The sequence below is a fragment of the Phalaenopsis equestris genome, unplaced genomic scaffold (assembly GCF_001263595.1).
Source record: "Phalaenopsis equestris unplaced genomic scaffold, ASM126359v1 Scaffold000246, whole genome shotgun sequence".
NCBI classification, from domain to species: domain Eukaryota; kingdom Viridiplantae; phylum Streptophyta; class Magnoliopsida; order Asparagales; family Orchidaceae; genus Phalaenopsis; species Phalaenopsis equestris.
Window position 1 is genome coordinate 387487 of NW_018164688.1, and position 22428 is coordinate 409914.

The following is a 22428-nucleotide window of genomic DNA, read 5'->3' on the forward strand; positions in this document are numbered from 1 at the left end:
AATCATTTTTCTTATTAAAAAGTGAACACTAAATAGACATGCAAGTTGTACATCAATTATTGATAAGCATCAAGCGAAGGCTTACAACTACTAGAGATCATATAATGAGATGAACCAACTTAGGGTCCGTTTGGGGCAGCTTATGCGTTTCAAGGTAAGCTGTTTATCCTGAAATGCTGCCCGCGAGCCGACCGCAAGGGTCGACCCACGGCCTGATTTTAGTGTAAAAATCCAAACGCAGTTTCGGATTAGCTGGTGAAACGCGCGAACCAAACAGTACGGCGGTGTTTTGAAAACGCCGTCCACACTTATAAACTGCCCCAAACGGACCATTAGTCGTTATAAGAGAGCAGAGTAGACAACTGAGAAGGCTAGCGTCAAACATCGAGTATCCATCAACTTCAAGTAATGGTGATGGCGAACTTCAACACTAATTAATGCACAAACACTAATGTTACATTATGATCAATGTCTACCAGCAACAACTCTAATTCTCTCCGCCAATAGATCCAAATTAACTCACCGCTTAATATTTTCTAGGCATATTTGCAACAAAATGATAAAAATTTAGTGATTTTAAACTCATCAAATTGGGAAAAAATACATTGTGTCCGCCATACACGTGCGGACGACCAAATGGCGGTCGACAACTCGGCATACAAGCTGAGGTGACGCCCAACCATGTTGGACTAGCGCCCACTGGTTAGTCTTTTACTAGATGCAATATTTTCTCTCAAATTTGCTTATGTAGATACTTATTTTAAATATAAACATGTGAAAATAAAAAACATATATTTGGTCTCTTGAAATTTGTATGTTATTAATTTTGGCCCACTTGGACTCAAATCAAAACTTTTATTTTATTAATTTCATATTATTAAGACACTCATTCACAATTTAATTTTTTTTAATTTAAATACTTAATATGTTTTTAGATTAAAAAAAATTAATACAAATATATATAAATAAGGGTTAAGAGGATTGGGGCCGATGGCAAAAGGGTGGAGCAAGACTTTTTTTCTCCCATAAAGAGAAGCATCATTCTCCATCCAACAAAAATAATTATAGATGAAAATCATTATTTAAAAATTAAAATAAACCTAAAAAGTAAACCAGATTTACCAATTATATTTTAATATTTTTTTAAAAAAGTGTGCTACAAGTTTTCATTTGCTTACATCTTTCTCTCTCCCTCCCTCCCTCCCTCTACATCCATGCACCCAAAAAAAAAAAAATGAAAACTCAAATACTACCTTGAAAAGGTCTCTTTACATCAAAATGTGTAGACATGCAAGAAAAAAAATAGCTAAGGAGGATTGTAAGTTGCATTCAGATGACAATTTTAAACAATATGTAAACATTCATAATTAATTTTATGCATTTTCAAGATCAAATCCCTGAAAATAATCAAGACTAATCCATTCATAAATTTCCCTTACCTCCATCAACAATCCTCAATCTATATTACATTTTTTATCCTAGAAGAAGAAATACTAAGTTTGCAAGTAATATGAAACACACTATTACTTGCTCAAATAACTATGTAAAAGGGGATTTTACAAGAAATAAAAAAAGGTTCAAATGAAATCAGATCACAAGAGGAACACCAACAAATGATGTTAAGTGCATGAAAACGGCAGCAAGAAGCAGAATTAGAGTTACCCATCTGATTAATTACAAGCGCAAGGAGCTGCCGCATCTTTCAAGGTATCTTCCCTCCTCTCCTGCACAATATGATTTTAGTTCAAAGAATTATATTTTCAAAGCTTCTCATAAAAGCAGATCTTTACAAAGAAAAACAATTAAAAAAAGGCATTTATATACATGCCACCCAAATGCCCAATTCACATGTATTTACAATCTAACGCCTATATTTTGCTTTTTTACATTTATGCAACTAAAATCTCAAATATCACACCTAAAATACCATCATTTTAACTTTTAAAAACTGAAATGCAAACTTTTAAAAACTGAAATGCACGTTTTCATGCATAGGTAAGGTGGTATTTATGTAAAAACTAAAATTTATGTGTTAGATATGTAAATACAGGAATTGAGTGCTATGTATGTAAATCTTCCTTGAAAGAAAGTAGCACCTCATCATACTATTTTGAAATATTCAGAAAATACCAGCATAACGCTATGGGACTATGGAGCAGTGAAAGAAAGGTTTTTCATTAGAGAATTCTTGTTGTGTCCACCGCGCTCCCAATATTTATTAAGCTTTTCCATCTTTTCCTCATCATCTTCTCCATCTTCGTTCGCACAAATCTTCATCATTTGGTAATAGAACAGTTTTCTCTCAATGGAACAAACTTACTTTGCGCGGAAAACTTTCTATCTTTTTTTTTTTTTGGGCGTCCTCTTGATGTTTGAACTATGTTTGTGCGTGAGGTGGTGGTGGGAGGTGTTCACTTGAGTAAGATACTAAGATCTTACCTTTGTGTATGAATACTTACAAAATTTAAATTGTAACTAGAGTGCATTTGGTCCTCCAAAACATCTCCAATTTTTTAGATTTACATTATTTTCTGCAATTTTTTTTTTTTATATCATGTTAGTATTTTGGTGCTAAATGTCTCAATTTTGATCGGATCAGTATGCTTTCAAAATATTTTCTTCCTCTTTTATTCCTCTACAATTTCTCAGAAGACTACTGCCCCAAATTCTCACAGTCAGAACTCAGCCACTAAAAAACTCCACAATTTGATCCACCATTTAAAATAGTAAGACCAAACCGGAGTTAGCCATTTTCTAAATCATAGCTAACGCTACCAAAAGCTGAAGCACAAAACCGAAGCCCTTACCTCCCCATTGACCTATCATGTTCAAAGTGTTCAAATGAAGATAAACTAATTCAGTTGATCAAACCTTATTAAATCCTATCCATATATCCAAAACAACCTTTCATGTCCGTAATGGGTTCTTAGGGTTATTCATATTTCATACACGAAAAACCAAGCAAAAATGCACCTACATGATCTTCATCCATTAAGCATATAATTTCACACTCCCTTTAAAAGCTAAAAACCCAAAAAAATATATTGTGTTCCCCATAACATTTAACATTTCCAATAATCCCATATAAACTTCACAAATTTCAAACTTCTTCATAATTTTCCTTTGGGTTGACACTTCCTCATCTCCCTATTCATTTTCGTGCATCTTTCTTTATTGACCATCATTCCTATAAGTCTTGTCCTTCATGGGAAACTTACCATTTCGTTTCAAAATCTTGCAATCACTCAAACATAAGGAATGGTTATCATCCTTTGAGGGCATTTTATGATAGCTACTCTTCTTCTAATTTCCTCATTTTTAGAAAGCTTTTCCAAGCCATCCAAATGATCACCATTTTCTCCCCATACATCATACTCTATTCACAAAGATAATCCTTCTTTATCATGGAGCTATTAATATGATTTTTTTTATGATCATAGTGATATTATCATTCTTCATGCTCAAGATACAATCCTCCATCAACACCATCACATCCAAAAGACCACCTATAAAAGAAGATGACTTCCCTCAAAATTAGTAGTGAAATTTATAACTATACTTGAAAAAATCGCACATCTACATGCACAGAAGATTAAACTAAAATCCAAAGATACTGATTCAGAAGCTTCCTTCTACATTCCTAGGGTGCTGATATTTATAACTATATAATTTCCTTGTTAGTTGCCAAGGTTGTTGCATAAGCCTATAAACACACAATGAAATAATTCCAGTATTTTAGAATATTTTTACTTGAAATTTGATTCAGTATATCATTAGAAGGCGTATGTTCAAGGTATCTATAATTCTATAATGTTCATATTGAGATAATTCATATGTCTACTCTAACATGTTGAAGGTTTCCATTAAGTTTCATCTCATTACAGACAAACAGATGACCAGAGAGAGAGAAAGAGAGAGAGAGAGAGAGACCTTCTGTTCATCCTGTGCATGCTTCGTACGGGACTACTATTCTTATGTTCTCTTAAACTTGATTGTTTGCCAGCCTTCATCTTGGATCTAGAGACACCTGAAAGCAAATACGAGCTAGTATTATTTACAAAACATCTCACATCTAATGTAAAGATGTTAAGCATCTACATCACCTCTGTGTGAAGCTTTTGGTGACTGAATTTCCAATCCATTTTCCACATGTCCTTTTACTGTGCTAGTAAGGCCACTTTCTGCTGACTCAGACGGATTGATTACCTCACTCGTTTCATCTAGCAATTCAATGAATACAAAACAGATCTCAAAAGCATAGATCGAAGAAAAAGCAATGAACGATCAAAATTAAAGCAGAGTAAAGCAATACCAAAAAGATGAATCAAGGTTACTGCTACAAAATAGTGGGTTGAGTTGACTGAAAGTTCTAAGAAAAGCATAATTAAACTATGACAAACAGGAATGCTTGATTACATTGCTCTTATATAACTGACATTTTTTGGGAAAAAAATAGCGATGAATGCAATTAATTGAATTAAAACAACAGAAGCCTTGAAACTAGTGAAAAATGTGCCCTCCAGTGGTCCACATGTATTATAGCTGCATTGCAAAATCATTTGTTCATCTTCTGGGGGGAAATTAAAGCTCAAGGTAAATAGTAAAGTCCGGAAATTTGAATACATACCACATAAGTCTTATGTATTTACATGTGTAACAACCAAAGTTTAATATTTACACTTATCACACCTTGGTGTCATAAACCTATGTATAAAAAAGTTCATTTCACTTTTAAAAAGATAGTTATGGTCCTATTTTTAATGTGAAGTTAAAGATTTGAGTGGTATGCATGTAAACATAAATGTTTAGGTGTTAGATAAGTAAATACATCAGAATTGTGTCTTAAGCATGTAAAATGCCTCTAAATACAAATGAGAGAGAGGTTTCCAATGGGGTGTGATGGGCAACCTAGTTGGAAGAGGTTGATGCTGAAACATAATAAAAGCGAAGGGTAATGTTAACCGAACAGCACAACTGGGTTCATCTAACTAGAGTTCTTTTCATAAAGTAGAAAGCTTCATTAAAGCAACTTGAGCAGGTTACCTTCAGCATCAATTTCATCTGTAGCCTTATCACCATCATCTTTCTTAACTCTAATTGGACCTCCAACTTTCTTCTGATGGGCTAATGCATTACGAGCAGTTGCATCTTGCTCCTTCCTCTCCACATGGATCTTGTCTAGCTTCTCTTCAAACTCCTCAATGCATGATTTCACCTCAGTTTTCGCAAATTTTTTACACTGATATATAAAGATAAGGGAGGTGAGTAGAGATTAAACAGCAAAAACAGACTATCTCAAGATAGGGATTTCGTTATCAACAGACTATTTGTAAATATGGGGAATGCATTTACCTTGTTGATAATGGTCCTGAAGTAATCCATGACAGAATCTTCAGATAGAGCATGCTCATAAGATTTGAAAGACTCGACAAGCTTTTTCAATCCCCTCTCACTGAATGTCAATTGTGAAAGGCAACAAGCAATGCACTCCCACTGCTTATTATCTGAAAGGAAAAGAAAAATTAGAAATACATATAGTTCTTTTAATTTTCACAGCTGTAGCAGTAGCTATGAATTATGGCTATGAAGAGATCAATCAAACAGAAGCAAATTATAAATTGAGCCTTCAATTCTAGCATTATATTCACCTAGTCCTGCACCCAAGGGTTTCAGTTCTTCAAAAAGATGCCAGACTATTCAAAAAATAAAAACCAAGTACAATCAGTAATACATATGGATAAATCTAATAATTTTATAGGACATCTAAGCTGGGTAGTTTATGAATCATCAATGCCCATACATTCTGGTTTAAGTTCCCGTCATCTTCCTTTTTTTTTCACTTTCTTATCCTTACACATCAATTTTGCTAAGCCTTATTAATTTATATTTTTTCCACCATTGAAAATGCCTGAATTACCAAAGTCAAATTCTCACAACCGTATCTTTCCTAATTTTGCTACACAATCATTTTAAATTACCATATTTACCACACTTAAGCTTTCAATTGCATATTGATAACTTAGCGCATCTATAATATAAATTGACAAATTAAAGCTTTACAAATTTACTTAGCACATCAATATAATGTATATTTTTTATCCTTACACATCAATTTTGCTAAGCCTTATTAATGCATATATTTTCCACCATTGAATATGCCCAAATTACCAAAGTCAAGTTCTCACAACCTTATCTTTCTAATTTTGTTACACAATCATTTTAAATATCATATTTTTCACACTTAAGCTTTCAATTATATATTGATAACTTTGAACATCTATACAATATATAACAACAACAAACCTTTATCCTACTAAATGGATTCGGCTACATGAATCCATTTTCTCCATTATGTCCTATTGATTGTCATATTTTAATTTAATTTTAATAAATTAAAATCATTTTTTTTACAACATGCCAAAGTCTTTTTAGGTCTAACTCTACCTCTCTTAAAATAAGTCGAATATAAAAACATCTACTCTACTAACTAGTGACATTTAATGCGACCAAATCATCTAGACATTTAATGCGACCAAACCATCAAAACCGACGCTCTCTAACCTTGCCTAAAACTGGAGTTACACCAACAGTTTCACGGAATATACAATTCACCTTTTTTCTCTAAAGGGAAAGCCACTCATCCACCTAAGTATTCTCATCTTAGTAATTAACTTAGTTTTACGCTTCTATTTTATAGGCCAACATTTTGCGCCGTAAAGCATTACAGGTCTCACCATCATCTTATAAACTTTCTTTCAAGTTTAAACGGTACTTTTCTATCATAAAATAAGAATGATAAATTCCCCCCTTCAACCATCCAACTTGAATTCCGCTAATAGCATCCCCATCTATATAAACATCACTTTGAACAATAAACTATGAGATATCTACAATGTTCGCTCCTTTAAATGACTTGATTAACCATTGTTACAACACCGCAACTAGATCTACTACAACTAAAATCACATTCCATGCATTCAATTTGAGATCTACTCAAAGGAAAGCTCTTTAGACTCTACTAAATGACCTCCAAGATTCATGTTTTTTTCTGAACTTTTTCTCTAATCTTATCCACAAGGACATTATCAATGGAAAATAATACACCAAAAGGAACATCCTCTTGTAAATGTCCAGTAAGAACATCCATAACTAAAGCAAAAAGATATGGGCTTAAAGTCTATCTTTGATTTAATCCAATAAAAAAAAGAAAATGCTTGATCATCATCCTTCAGTTCGAACACAAGTAGCAACTCTAGTTTTATAAATTTACCTTAAAGCCTTAATGATATTCTCTTATAATAAGTACTTAAAGTTGGGGGTGTAATTGAGCCAAGCAGCTTCGTGAGTTGACATGGGCTCAACTTGATAAGTGGTTAATGAGCTGAACTCAATGAGCTAACAAGCTAAGATCAAGCCAATCCTGACTCAATTGGCTAGTTCGAAAGCAAGCTCGTTTAAAAATTATTAATAAAGAATACACCAAAATATATTAAAATTTGAGATTTAATGTATCAATTATTCAAAAAGTTATAAAAAATTATATTTTACATTTCAATGAGGTGATTTTTTATCTCCAATTTATTCATTATATTTATCTTTTTTTATAACACTAGCTTAAATTAATATCATTTTCTCTCTTTCATGATAAAAGACAAGCTTGTGAGCCGGCTCAAACTCGTAAAAGTAAATTTGAGCTCGAACTCAAACTCGATTAATTAATCAAGCTTAAGCTTAACTTGAGTGTGGCTTGAACTCTACTAGACTCATTTACATACGTAACTTAAAGTACTTTGATTAGACCACTTTGAAATGTGTTTTTCCACTCAGAATTTATATCCCACTCTTTTATATAATAAATTAAAGATACATAAACTTATCAAAACTATATATCAATTTATTTTCTAGCAACATGGACTAATAATTATCACTCAATAAAATTGTATATCATATATACAATGTTTGTTAGCTAATTATAATACCCTTATCTTTATAGCCTTCATTGATCTAACATGATTTCTAACAGCATTGACTTATGAATGTTAATCTTAGACTAGCTAAAATCGAATATCATATACAAGATCTTTGTTTTACTAATCATTATTCATTCATGTTCATTCCCTGCATCGTTCTGACATATTACTTGCGTCTATATATGTTTTATCAATTAAAAAGTGTGTAAGAAATATGTACTAATTGGGAGTGCCATTTACCAAAAAAAATAGATTAGCAGTAGTACTTTGGTGAATTGAGCTTGATTTTACAAATCCTCCTTCAACAATCAATTGTTAGGAGATGTAAATTGTGAAAACGGATTTGAGAGATTAGAATCAAGACTTAAAAAAAAACGCACAAAGAAAGAAAACAAAGAAAACACCATAACTAATGCAGAAAAACTAGAGAATAAAAAAAAACTCAGAAGTAATCTACTATGAAGAAAAATTAGGAGAATAGTACAAATTACAATACTCTCAAGCCTCTTCAAACTTTTGAAACACAATGACACTTTCACTCCACGCCTTGCAAAAGATTATTTGAAATCCCACACAAGAAATTGCTGAAAAACTGCTTAAAATGGACTCCCACTTTGATGTGCTGAGACACTGCGACATAGCACTATGATGTTACAATGGTACCGTTATAATGTCATGTTATCGTGTTTCAACACAAATTTTCTTCCTGGAGTAGCGCTGCAAAGATAACACCTAGACACTGCTACAATAGCGCTACAATGCTAATATTGTAGCGTTGCGGGTAAAGCTCCGAGGTGTTATGAACTAAAAAAAATAAAAAAATTCCGAGCACTACCCTCAAACCGATATAAGCGGGTCCCCCGGCATTGTTCTGACATATTACTTACGTCTATATATGTTTTATCAATTAAAAAGTGTGCAAGAAATATGTACTAATTGGGAGTGCCATTTACCAAAAAAACAGATTAGCAGTAGTACTTTGGTTAATTGAGCTTGAATTTACAAATCCTCCTTCAACAAACAATTGTTAGGAGATGTAAATTGTGAAAATTAATTTGAGAGATTAGGAGCAAAACTTTAAAAATAAACGCACAAAGAAAGAAAACAAAGAAAACACCATAATTAATGCAGAAAAACTAGAGAATAAGAAAAAAACTCAGAAGCCACACCGCACCAAGTAATCTACTATGAAAAAAAATTAGGAGAATAGTGCAAATTACAATACTCTCAAGCCTCGTCAAACTTTTGAGACAAAAGGACACTCACTCCACGCCTTGCACAAGAGAATTTGAAATCCCACACAAGAAATTGCTGAAAAACTGCTTAAAAGGGACTCCCACTTTGTTGCGCTAAGACACTGCGACATAGCATTACGATGTTACAATGGTATCGTTATAGTGTCATGTTATCATGTTTCAACACAAATTTTCTTCCAGGAGTGGCACTGCAAAGATAACACCTGGACACTGCTACAATAGCGCTACAATGCTAATATTGTAGCGCTGCGGGTAAAGCTCTGAGGTATTATGAACTTAAAAAAAAATTCCAAGCACTACCCTCAAAGGGATATAAGTGGGTGTTGCCCTTCCATACCCTCTCCCCACCCCTCACCCCACGTCCCCCGCGACAAACAAATTGATGGATACATCTAGGTTCCACATAGTAACATATATGCTATTAAAAGTTATGTAACTCTTTGATTCCATTTCAAACAAATGCAAGATTTTACCCTGATTTGCTATAGTGCATCCCATTTCCATTTCACCTTTTAACCTTATTACTATTACTTGGACAATCTCTTGTCAAAAACTAAAACCAACTCTCTAATAGTATATTATTTTGACTTAGATTATGCTCTTTGCCCTTGTAATGTCATCTTACAGTTCATCTATTTTAATTTTCCAGCAAGTCCATTTGGAAAACCTTAATTTCCTAAATTAAATGTGCTTGAAGCATTTAAAATTGTCATCATAAATCCACAGTACGATCGTTCTTGGCATATTCATAATTTGTTTGTTTAAGCATATATTAAAGGTTTCTATCAAAAAGTACAAAAGTAGGCCTATTGCTATTAGTTGGCATAAAATTAATGTTGTTGATGATTAAAAATACAAGAGTTGTTCCTCTCAAGGAAAATAGAAAAGTTTTACTTCCGGTAGTTATAATTATGCTCTTTAATCTACTTGCTTATTTAAAACTAAATATATCATACCAAGTGGTCACTACAGAGTTGATCCTTTATTGCTAAAGAGAAACTTTTCATCATTTAAAATGGTCCACTAGAACCAATATCCAAAAAGATTATGTTCAACAAAAATTTCAGACCATCAGGATCAAGCAATATTAACAATGAAAAGTTTGAAGGTTGGCAACCTATTTCAAGTAACACGACAACCTTTCCATCAAAGGGCCTGTAACCTTCTACTAAACCAAAAAGCACTACATTAGACAAATTTAGCATCTAGTTGCAAACCATATAATTTAGGAAGATTTACATACATAGCACTAAATTCTTATGTATTTATATATCTATTACTTAAACTTCAATTTTTACACATACGTCACCTTACCTATTCATGAAAAGGTGTATTAAGCTTTTTAAAAGTTAAATTAGTGGTATTTCTTTATGTGATATGAAAGATTTAGCTGGTACAAATGCAAAAAGCAAATTTTAGGAGTCAGATACATAAATACATAGGAATTGAGTTTTATGTATGCAAATGCCCAAACAATTTATTCAAGTAGCTATAGTTCAAGTGTCAAGTATAACGTGTGAAGTTCAGCATGGTAATAGCTCACACAAGCACGTTAAAGTATTAAAAGTAATGAATATTCTTATATAGATTTGCAAGAAACGGCGTTGGAAGGAGCAAAGTGTGCCACGATAGCATACCAGTAACTCCACTGAACCGGTTACAAAGCTTCTCAACAAGACCTTCCATTTGCTTGTCCTATAAAATAAAACAGGAGGATTGAAAGGAGACCAAAAGAAATAGAATATATCAACAAAAATAGGAACATTTACATGCATATCACTCAATTCTTCTGTATTTACATGTCTAACACCTATAATTCAATTTTTACATGTATGCCGCCTTACCTATGCATGAAAAGGTGTTTTTTAAAGGTGTATTTAAATAGTTAAAATAATGGTAATTTTGATGTTATATGAAAGATTTGGGCGGTATAAATGTAAAAATCAATGTTTAGTTGTTAGATATTCGAATACATAAGGATTGGCATGCATGTAAATGCCACAACAAAATACCTTCTTGATCGAGGTTATCAAAAACTGCATGATATTGTAAAAGACGCCTTCTTCAAGATTTTGGCTGGACAATCTACCAAGGATATCAGGAAGCAAGCTATAAATTGGATTATTACCTGCAATAATAAAATCAATTCATATTATACATTGCACAAAAGTAAAACATTCATCCACTTTGTGATTCAACCATTTAACGATACCTTTTTTTGATAATTCATGAAAAAATAGTTTGGCAAGGTTCGAAATTCTTTCGTCTTTATCTTCTATTCTTACTGCCATTTCATCTATATAGCCTTTCACCTGATTTATTCTCCAATAATCTGTCAAGAAATAACAAGTGTAGAAGTGCAAACATAAGAAAGCTCAAAAACTATGTTTCACCTTCATCATATCATTCAATATGAGATGAGATAACACCAGAACTGCATTTTTCCTAACAGATGTCGAAGGATCTCGTAATCTAGCATACATGTTTTCAGTCCATGGCTCCAAAAGGTTGGGAAAACGAACCGTCAGGTCTGCAAGAGCTACTGTGCAGTTTGAACGAACAGTTTCAGAAGGTGCATTCTCAACTACGGTGAACAAAAGCTGCAGATTTGCTTCGCTGGAAATTTTATTCAAAAAAAATGTTGAAATTCAAATTTTCATATAAATAGTTAATATAGTATAGAAATGCGTCAAAAAAAGTAAATTAGATATTTAAACGACTCACCAAAACTCTGCATCAATGATCATTAACCGACATAAAGCAAGCATTGCAGAAGCCTGCAGTTCAGGATACTGAAAAAAAAATGGATATATGATCAGGAGATAGATACAATACAAAGAATAAATATTTGATATTTTATTTATTCAGGAGTTAGAGAAAAGTCACCTTTTGCAACACATTAACATTTCTACAAACTTTTGAGAGAAAAGGTGCAAAATATCCAATGATGTTTTTATCAGAAAAACTGCTAGCTATAATTTCCTTCTCTGCTCTTTCGAAAAAAGAGTCGATTATCGCATCGTCGGATGCAGCAATGCCCAATTCTGCATTTATACCCTGCAACAACCAACGGAAAAGGTTGAACAACAAACCGAAAAGGAGCAACCTTTTTGTGGAAATTGTTCCATTCTAATGTTCTAGCCACGATTCTACAGCATGACTTAAATCGTTAGCAATAAAAATAAAAGAGAAGATTTACATAAATACCAGTCCATGCTTAAGTATTACGTATCTAACAGTTAAACTTCTTTACATAAATACCAGTCAATGCTTAAGTATTACGTATCTAACAGTTAAACTTCAATTTTTACAGACATACCACCCTACCTAAGCATGAAAATGTCTATACGGACTTTTTAAAAGTTAAAATGTTGATATTTTTTTATGTTATATGAATGATTTGGGTGGCATGCATGTAAAATTTAAAGTTTAGGTGTTAGATATGTAAATCCATAGGAATTGAGTGTATGTATGTAATATTAGTAAAAACAACTTACCTCTGCGGCAACATTAGATATGCTACCAGTGATTACAGATTCACATTTGGCTTTATCTTTCTTAGATTTCTCAATACGGACTTCTCTGACACAAGATTCAATATAAACCAACTGATTCAGAGCAATTTGACTTATGACAAAAAGAAATCTCCCAAGCTTTGATGTTGAAACAGTACAAGGGTTCATTCCATAATTCTCAACTTGACAAAGCATTTCATCAGTCACCGTAAAACTGAAAACAGAAGCCAAAGACTTCTTCGCCATGTCGACAGCAAAGCTTTCAGGTGCTGGATGTAAAGAGAAAATGGTACTGATGGCTTTGTCGGCCGCAGCATGCCAAATGCTTTCCGGAAGCCAAAATCCCGTCACTAAGTTCTGTAGGACACTAAAAACTTTGCTTCCATTGCTCCTTAACTTTATCTTATCTTCCTCTGACAATCTTTCAAGAGCAACGCATGCGGTTCTTGCGAGCAAAGGCTCCACCTTAGCCCACCGTCCAAAACCAATATCAATTATATCTTGCAAGTGAGAGCTCAGAATGCCTGGAGAAGATTTTGCTGCCATGCAGAGAACTGACAGAGCTCCACGGCTCTGAGCTGCGTCCACACCACTGACGTTGAAGCTGAAATAATCCCATAAGGCTGAAATCTGACAAAAAATAAAATAAAATAAAATAAATGTCACACATGAAGCAGCATAAATTCAAGTACTCCTACCCACACCAACTCTCACTAATTTAACATTAAGTTAAAATTTAAAATTTAGGCAAAATTTTTCACAGAAAGGTAGGCCAAGTATTCATACCGTGCTTTGAGATATTTCCCCTTTGGACACCAAAGAACCAATTAGACATTCTAATGCTGCAAGATCTCCTATGCTGGAATTGATTGCGAGAGTTAGTAAATTTCGGCCAGTCTCTAAAGGGGCTTTTCTTATGTATATACTGATAAATGCATTTTCCACTGCCTCATAAATGGACTTATCCTGCGAAAACACCTGAGAGAACCAAGCCATAATAAAACAAAAGGTCCGAAAGAAACTACACCATAAAGTTAATTCGAAATGATGAATAAACTTGGACAAAACAAAAATTTACCAAAGGCAACATTTTACGAAGACATTCATCTGATCCATCTATCTGAAATTGTCTGCAACGCATCAGCAAGAGAATCGCATTTTCCACATCAGTCACGGAAGAAGAAGCAAGAAGTTGAACCAAGATTGGCATTATGGATGCCATGCACTTTGAAAATTGCAGCCCAGCCTCCAATGATGCTACCAATGCCTTAATCTGTTCCAGGTTTCCAATATCTGGAACATGAGTATCCTCTTGTGTTTGATGTTGACTGGAACTGTCTTCTGATTGTACTAATGATTCTCTACTTAGCACATCACCGCTAGGAGAAACCGTGCTAGGGTTTTCTCCATTCACACTTTCATTATCAGAAGCATCTCCCTCTGCTCTAGCAGGTTCCAAAACACGCAATTTCTCTCTGTACTTCTCCAATGTTGCCCTAAATGTTTCAACACGGAGCTGTGGTCCGAAAGGGTTATGCTGAAGCATTGTGATGAGCAAATTTAGAGCCGATTTTCTAACTATTGCAGTTTTGTCCTCCAGCCTTCCTGAAGCCACCAATGCCAACTCATTCCATAATCCTATTGAAACTGCACGTTCTTCACAAAGTTCCGCCCACACTTGAAGCACGCGGCTTCTCGTGTATGCCGAAACATCCTTGCAACGCTCGATCAGAATGTCTAACATGGCCTGCTTTCCCCGAAGACGCAATGCCTTGGAGTTCTCGTCTCCTTCCAAATACTTGAATGCCTTCGCGACCAATTTGCCTAAGACCCCAACTAGTGCACTCCGTATCCTGTAAGATTCCCCTCCAAAATGAGGAACCAAGAACCCCACATTTGTGGACATCAACCTTGGCATTCGATCGGCAAGCTCGACAATGAATCTCCCCACATTTTCTGCTCCGATCCCATCCCTCGCATAGTCCTTCGGATCAGTCAGACCAAATTCCCTGATTAAGGCGACCGCAAGGCTTCCATCATCGTACCTTTTCTCTGCAGTAGCAACAGCGTCTACAAGATGGAGAACAGTGAAGTCAAATTTGTAAATCAAGTGGAGGATTGAGGCACATGATTCAGCAGTCCTCTGGTGCTTAGTCGCAATGCAACCTATGATGCGGCCAAGTCCATCTTTTGTGCTTACATCCTTCAACAAAGCCTGGTTCTCGTAAACACTGAAAGCAAACCTTCAAACATGTACGATTTTGTAAGAATTAAAGCAGTTCATAAAGCCAGAAATGCATAAAAATCACCAAACCAATGCATGAAATCTCACTTAGAAATGAATGAGAGATAGCTCCCATCGGTGCCGCCGGATCCAAATAGAAGCGACAGGTTAATCTCCAAAGAATTGGCTATCAGATTAACTATCCGACCCCTAATTGCCTCAGAATTCCACAAGTTCTTCTTCAAAGCTTGCCCAGCACCCTGAGCAAGAAAAACGAGACCAATAAAGATAAACTCGCGGACACTAGTAGGATTTCATGTCTCAAACCATGTTGTCACCTTCGTGTTGGTATCCTGTTTAGATTCCTGAGCAAGCACTATAGTGATAAGAAAGTAGGTATATATCTTCAGAGCATTCCGATGGACAGCAATGCGCTCGCTTAATGGAACCTGGTCGATACCAGAGTTGGATGGCGATGAATGAGGAGCCCTCGCGAGAGAATCAACACTGGGCAGGAGGACAGCGAGATTAGACCGAATGGTCTCGACGAGATTGTACTTAGAAGAGGGTGAGAGAAAGTAGAATCCCTTCACGAGAGAGTAAACCCGGTCAAATACGTCCTGATCCTCGATACAGAAGAGGTCTCTGTCGGAGAGATCAAAAACTACGCCTTTTTTCCCCGATATCAAAAAGAGAAGATAAGTGGCATGTTGGCTTTTTGCGTAAGAGATATGATGTCGTGAACGAGATAGTACCTTTAACAAGCTCATCGAGCTCGGAGGGACCGAGAGTAGAGACATCGATCGGTGAGGTGACCGAAAGGCGGTGGTCGTTGGGTTCTTCTTCCAGGTCGTGAATATTTGATGGGAAGATAAAAGGTGGAGCCATGGAAGGAGAATGGAGAGAAGAAATTGAATTGGGGAGGAAGATGAAGTAGGGTTTCGTTAGCAGACGATTCGAATGTGAAGAATGCGAATGAGCGGGAAGACGGCAGGATGGTAATTGGGCCTGGGTCCAGCCCATCGGGCTTTCATTTTTATGAATTCATATTTACATACCAACCCTTCAAAATTTTAAATGCAAAAGATTCATCGCCTAAAATTTTACATTTGAACCACTCCAAAATTATTCAAACTTCAAATATAACAATCGAACATTCTTTTATTAAAAGCAAATATAATTTTAAGTAGTTGAAATATATATTTTAAATTAAAATAAGGGTTCTTATATATGGAGTCTCCAAACTTTACAAATTACTAGCAAAGTCCCTAAAACATTTAATTTACGTCAGAAAGTCTTCGTCACGACTCTGCTGCAGTGTTTGCCGTCTTCTTTGTCAACCAACTCAAAGAGAGCAGTCTTATGCAAGGGAAAAGTTGGTCGACATAAAAGATGGAAGCACTGCTACGGAGTTATGATAGAAATATTTTAGGGTCTTAATTTGTAATTTACAAAGTTTGGAGACCTCTATATATAATAACCTCATTTAAATAATCAAAACATTATATTTAAAGTTTTGAATGATTAATATATAAAAGCCTTTCTTATGAATTTATATAACTCAAATTTTTTATTGCAAATTAAAAATATTAAAACAACTCCTATGTATTGTCATATTTTACATCTAAGCTTCATTTTACATATGTATGTGTGGGCGTGCAAGTGTGAGTTTGGGTTGTGCATATAAATATGTACTTCATAGAAGTGTATTTACATATCTAACACCCAAACTTTTGATTTTTACATCATACCACTTTTCCTATATATGAAAAGGTGTGTTTCATGTTTTAAAAGTTATAAAATAATATTTTTTTAAGTGATTTGAAAGATTTTAGTGGTATAAATATAAAAATTAAATTTAGGTGTTAGATATATAAATATATGAGAACCAGGTGAAAATGTCTCTATATAATTACTTTCAATTAAAAAAATAAAAAATATATTTTTTTCACATATATATATATATATATATATATATATAGAGAGAGAGGTAAGATAGCGTCTTTGTAAGGGAAAAAATTTGTGTACGATAAATGTACGCAACGATGTGTGCGACAAGCAATCGGAAAAAGTCACATATTTTGCGTCGGTCCCACTGCGTTAAAATAAGATTATAAATAGGAATTTTGCCACGCATGACCCGTCGACCCGGCCTGCGATGTAATGCGCGTATAACCCCCTTTGTAACTCCAATGTAACCTTCTTTTAAATCTCGCAATCGGTTAAAATAAGATTATAAATAGGAATTTTGCCACGCGTGACCCGTCGACCCGGCCCGCGATGTAATGCACTTATAACCCCCTTTGTAACTCCGATGTAACCTTCTTTTAAATCTTGCGATTAGCCTGCATTAACGCTCTTGTAACCGCATTGTACTCATGTTATACCTTCCAAGGTAATCTCCTATGTAACACACTTGTAATTTCGTTGTAACCCGGTTGTAACCTTGTCGCTATACCGCGCTTGTAACCTGAATGAAACTTCCATGTAACGTCGTCGCAGCGGAAGGAGAGTTATACCATTCCTGTAACTCGATTATAACGGCGGTATAACAGACTATCAAGCCTGTATAGCGGAACAGCGCTTGTAACCTGCATAGATTAAAGATTATACCCTTCATGTAACTGTCATGTAACGGACGATTAAGCCCGTCCAATTAGAACCACGTGTACCCTGAGTATAATTGCGATGTACATGATTTTAAATTGGTGAGCACGAAGTATGGTATTTAAGCAGCTAGATTTACAATTTGATTGTTCTCTGACTATTTTGTTCTGCAGCGGCAGCTTCCGGCAACCGGACCTGTTGAACTTGAAGATAGAGTACGAGTACAGAGAGTGTCAGTTTATGTATGACACAGAATGAGAAGATGAGAGCTATCCTGACAGGAAAGAATAACTGGAACTTAAAATAGAGGTATATTTGAAGATGTTTTATTATTATATTTAGTTAGGGTTTCTTTAATGTTCTTTGTTGTTATAGTTTTCTTATTTTCAGGTTGTATTTGTATTTTTGGAGGTGTATGTATGTTGTGTTATGTTTGTAGAGTTGCATGGTATTAGGTTTAATTAAAACAGTAAAGTAAATATCTTATCCTACATTAACCCCAATTTTTTGAGGCACTTGTTTGTAGATAATTAAAAATAGTCAAGTTTTTTAAGGCGCATGTTTGTAGAGGTGTATGATTTTAGGTTTTCTTTTTTAGGTGTCATTATGAAGTTTAGGGATGTTTTTTGAGCTATCTATTGAGCCTAACATTTTATTCTCTTGTGTGCAGTTTGGCAAGAGCAAAGCTAGTTATACCGAGCAAACAACAAACATATTACTCCAAACGATGGTCCACAATGAGAAAGAAACTTATGAAGTATATTGTGCTTACACTCATCATATTGGATTCAGTGTTCGTAAGGATCATGCTATGTTTTGGCCTAATTCCATAAATATTAAGACGAATGCTTCTTATGTGGAAAAGCAAGTTCAAGAAAGAGCTCAAGATTATAGAGAGTGTTAAATATAGAAGAGCAGAAATAAGACCTAGTTGTCCTGCAATGATTCGATACGGAGTTGATGAGGAAGGCAATTGGACAATTAAAAAATTAATTGAATCGCATAACCACTCATTAGCAAACTCTGGTGACAAGCACTTGTTGTGTTCCAGCAGAAAGATAAGTGAAATAAATACAGATGTACTTAGATCCATGACACAGTCTGGGATAAGACCAAAACTCATGTTTAACTTCCTAGCCCAAGAAGTTGAGGGTGTAGAGAACCTGAAATGTACAAAGACATATGCTTTCAACTACACTCAAAGAGGGAAGAGATGTAAAATTGAAAATGGTGATGTCAATATTTTATTGCAGTTATTTGGAGAGAGTCGTGTTGAGGATAACATGTTTGAATGAGATTTTGAAACTGATGTGAGCGATAGGCTGATGAGTTTTTTTTTAGCAACAGGACATCCAAGTTTGATTTAAGTTATTATTATGTAATCATATTTGTAAGCAGATTTCTGCACTTATTTAGATTTGTAATTCAGTTTTGTAAGCAGATTTGAGTTCTTATTATGTAATCAGATTTGTAATTCAGCTTTGCAATGTGGTTTGAGTTCTTATTATGTAATCAAATTTGTAATTCAACTTTGCAATGAGATTTGAGTTCTTATTTTGTAATCAGATTTGTAAGCAGATTTCTGCACACGTTCGAGATTTGTAATCAGATTTGTAATTTAACTTTGTAAGAATATTTGAGTTATTCTTTTGTAATCAAATTTGTAACCAGAATTCTGCACTTATTCAGATTTGTAATCAGATTTACAATTAAGCTTTGTAAGAATTTTTTAGTTATTGTTTTGTAATAATCTTTGTAAGCAGAATTCTGTATTGATTCTAAGCTCTATGCGTGTGTGATGCTTCCTGTGTGCGTATACAAAATATATCTATTATTGAAGCCACACAATCTATTATTGAAGCCACAAAATATATAATCTTAGCCACATAATTTATACACAGATTTTAAACACAAAATTTATATAAGAACTCTCTCCATTCATAATCTATAAGAACTCTATTCACAGAATTTATACATAGCTAAACAAAATTTATACTTTTATTCACAGCTCAAGAAATCCTTTACAATCATTACATAAAACTGCAAATAAAACCCAAAATACATGTTTTATATCTCCAAACCAAATAATTCATTGGAATGTACAAAATTTAAAATTATCCAATAGCTCCCAAAATTTAGTTAAACTGCAGCATACATCCATATGGTCATCCAGATCGAAGCATGCGTGAAACACAAAGAACCCAAATCAGTAAGATCAAATCAACATCTTAAAATCAGCATCTCAAAATACAAAGAACCTAAATCAGCACTTGCATCTCAAATCAACATCTTAATATTAACATCATTAACTTGAGCACCTCGATCTGCCATATTAAGAAAGAAAATCAAGATCATTCCTTAAGAAATATATTTTGGGCAATGCAAATTTACATAAACCTATATTATTGACAAAACATATGAAACTTTAACACTTATATTTGCATTATTAAAAAAGAAAAGTAAGATCATTCGTTAAGAAATTTAGCTCAAAATGATGATTTGTTTTGTTGACTAAAGAGATAAATTATAACAAACATAAACCTGTAATCATTCCTTAAGAATTATGTTATTGACAAAGCAAATTTGCAGATCTTGTATCCTATTTCTGCTCTAAATAATGTCATAAACTTCTGTCATTCTAAATATTCTTTCCAATCAGCTTTATTTTTTTGCACTATTGTTTCCATATATTTACATACAAATATTCCACAGTCAAAATTGTTGCTCTGTACTGGTATGCCTCTAGCCATATGTACCGACAATTTACTCAAATCAGTTTTGAACGCTTCCCCAGCATCATTAAAAAATATTTAATCTGCACAATTATATATAGAAATGAATGAGCTAGTGTTTGTCCAAGGCATAAAGTAATTAACATTGTCTACGTACAATCGCGTCGGTGATATTCAAATGCATTTTATTTGGTAAGGAGTCGTAAAATCCCCATCTGGGCTCCTTCATTGCCCCAACTAATAATGTTCAATGCTAATTATTTATTATTAATAGTAGAATCAACTCGACATTCACAACGGTTTCAGTTGTAATGTGCTACACAAATCCTTTAACATTTCTAACTTTATGCAGCTGCATAAAAGGAGACATATCACATAAGCATAAATGGTAGTGTTAAATGTATTTGGGTACATTATAGGACAAGGGAATTGCAAAAATTACTCAGTGACATGGAGAGACATATAAGTATGATTTATATAAATGCGGAGCCTGAAATCTTTTATTTTCCATCAACATTGCAAAACAATCAACTTGTTCATTTCCTAACTAACCCTCCCCGATGAGTTCATCGAGATAACGTCGTGTTAACGACACATGTCCCATATTAATAACTAAATCACCTCAACATTTCAAATATATAAATGTTAAGTCAAATTTATACGAAAGTAGAACATCTAAACTAATTAAAAAACATAGCACACTAATAAGTCGGTGATTTTGCTACAATAAAGGTCGATTGCTTCCCTCATATAATTTGGAATTTGTTTTCTAGCAGGAAAATCGACCACCAATGGTGCTGAACAAACCTATAAAATAAGCAAATAACCTTGTATAGTTTGAATATTAAAACTCGTTATACAAACTCTTAAAAAAATATTATATACCTTATCCGGATAATTTTCATCAATATATTGTGTTTCCACCTGCTTCTGATTTTCCTCTTTCTCCCCAAATTCTGTCACTTCCTTAGTATCTACAGTTGGTTGACCAACAATAATGTCGTCATTTATATTAAACTCTAAAGCTGTTGATTCCCCCTAATTTACATCCTCTGCCTCCTCTTTAATAGATGGTGAATAATATAATTGGTCTGCTTCACCTTCATTTACAACTCCAACCTATTAAATAATAGATGTTAATTATATTAACAAAGAATAATTGAATTTGATGATGTTTTGGAAATGTATATGCCTCTTTAGGCTCTTCTACAACTTCCCGTGCTGGTTTACTTCTCTTCTTCCTTTCAAAAATCATGTGTGGGAAACTGAGTTGTCTTTTTCTTCGACCTTCTCTTAGTTTAATCCTTCGAATTAAGCTTCCTAGTGGGGAATCTTTGGCCCGTTTCATTGGTAATTCCCCACGAGGTTGTTTTATTGCTGTATGACTCCAGCTTTTAACTCTGTAATTGTATTCTTTATATTTGTCAGATGAGTGTCAGCTGTGACTTTACAGTCCATGAACAATTTATGATGATCTTGAAATAGTTCATGTATTTCTTGAAGACCAATACGAGGGCTATTATATGTATATGTATAAGCATGTGTTGGTTCTAGACCGCTGCGATAAGGAACTATTGCAGAAACATAAACGAATGTGAGAGATTGTGGTCGGGATTGAGTCTCTCATTATGGAAGATGCTTTGCAGAGCTGAATGGTTCTTCAAGAGGAGGGGTAAGTAAATGATGATCATTGTCTTTTATTTCGAGGAAATAATCATAAACTGCAAGCCAATAAATACACTCAAACTCAATGAAAGTATCACGAGATCATAATAAGATTGTCTATGGAGTATAAAAATAAATAACTCACCTCGGCGGTTGTAAGCCTCTTAAAGACTAATTCAATTTTTACCAAATTCCACTTTACATTTATTGGCCACCTCAGCATTCTTGGTCTAACCTCAAGCACTGTTGGGAGGACCAACGACGTATACTCATAAAACCAAAGTTGCATGAAACATGATATAATAATTTATTGCGATGCCCAAAATTATGAATTGTACTTTTCGAAGTCATATGAATAAGACAAACCGTTAGAAGGAATACAAAACCAATAATGTAACCCAATGACTAATCTTTTTTTATTTTCGTGACACAAATATTAAGTTGTTCGGTCATAAAATT

General features: G+C 34.2%; 1 protein-coding gene across 1 annotated transcript; it reads right to left on the reverse strand.

The window, feature by feature from the left end:
- Positions 1-1550: 1550 nt before the first annotated feature.
- Positions 1551-15941, reverse strand: LOC110024104 (condensin complex subunit 1). Its single transcript, XM_020723863.1, has 17 exons — positions 15721-15941; positions 15304-15635; positions 15074-15225; positions 13820-14984; positions 13528-13719; positions 12724-13371; positions 12113-12283; positions 11951-12018; positions 11620-11842; positions 11439-11538; positions 11239-11354; positions 10864-10921; positions 5353-5504; positions 5044-5239; positions 4104-4220; positions 3931-4027; positions 1551-1724 (listed from the first exon to the last, which is right to left on the reverse strand). The coding sequence occupies exons 1-17, from the start codon at positions 15851-15853 to the stop codon at positions 1703-1705; spliced, it is 3942 nt and encodes a 1313-aa protein (XP_020579522.1). The 5' UTR covers positions 15854-15941; the 3' UTR covers positions 1551-1702.
- Positions 15942-22428: the final 6487 nt, after the last annotated feature.

Excerpts from the sequence above, each read along its gene's own strand:
- LOC110024104 (XM_020723863.1), bottom strand. The coding sequence starts at position 15,853 with ATGGCTCCACCTTTTATCTTCCCATCAAATATTCACGACCTGGAAGAA. Across the intron at positions 12,284-12,723 it reads TATCTAATGTTGCCGCAGAG|GGTATAAATGCAGAATTGGG; the intron begins GTAAGTTGTTTT and ends TGGTTGTTGCAG. Across the intron at positions 11,355-11,438 it reads TCATGAATTATCAAAAAAAG|GTAATAATCCAATTTATAGC; the intron begins GTATCGTTAAAT and ends TTATTATTGCAG.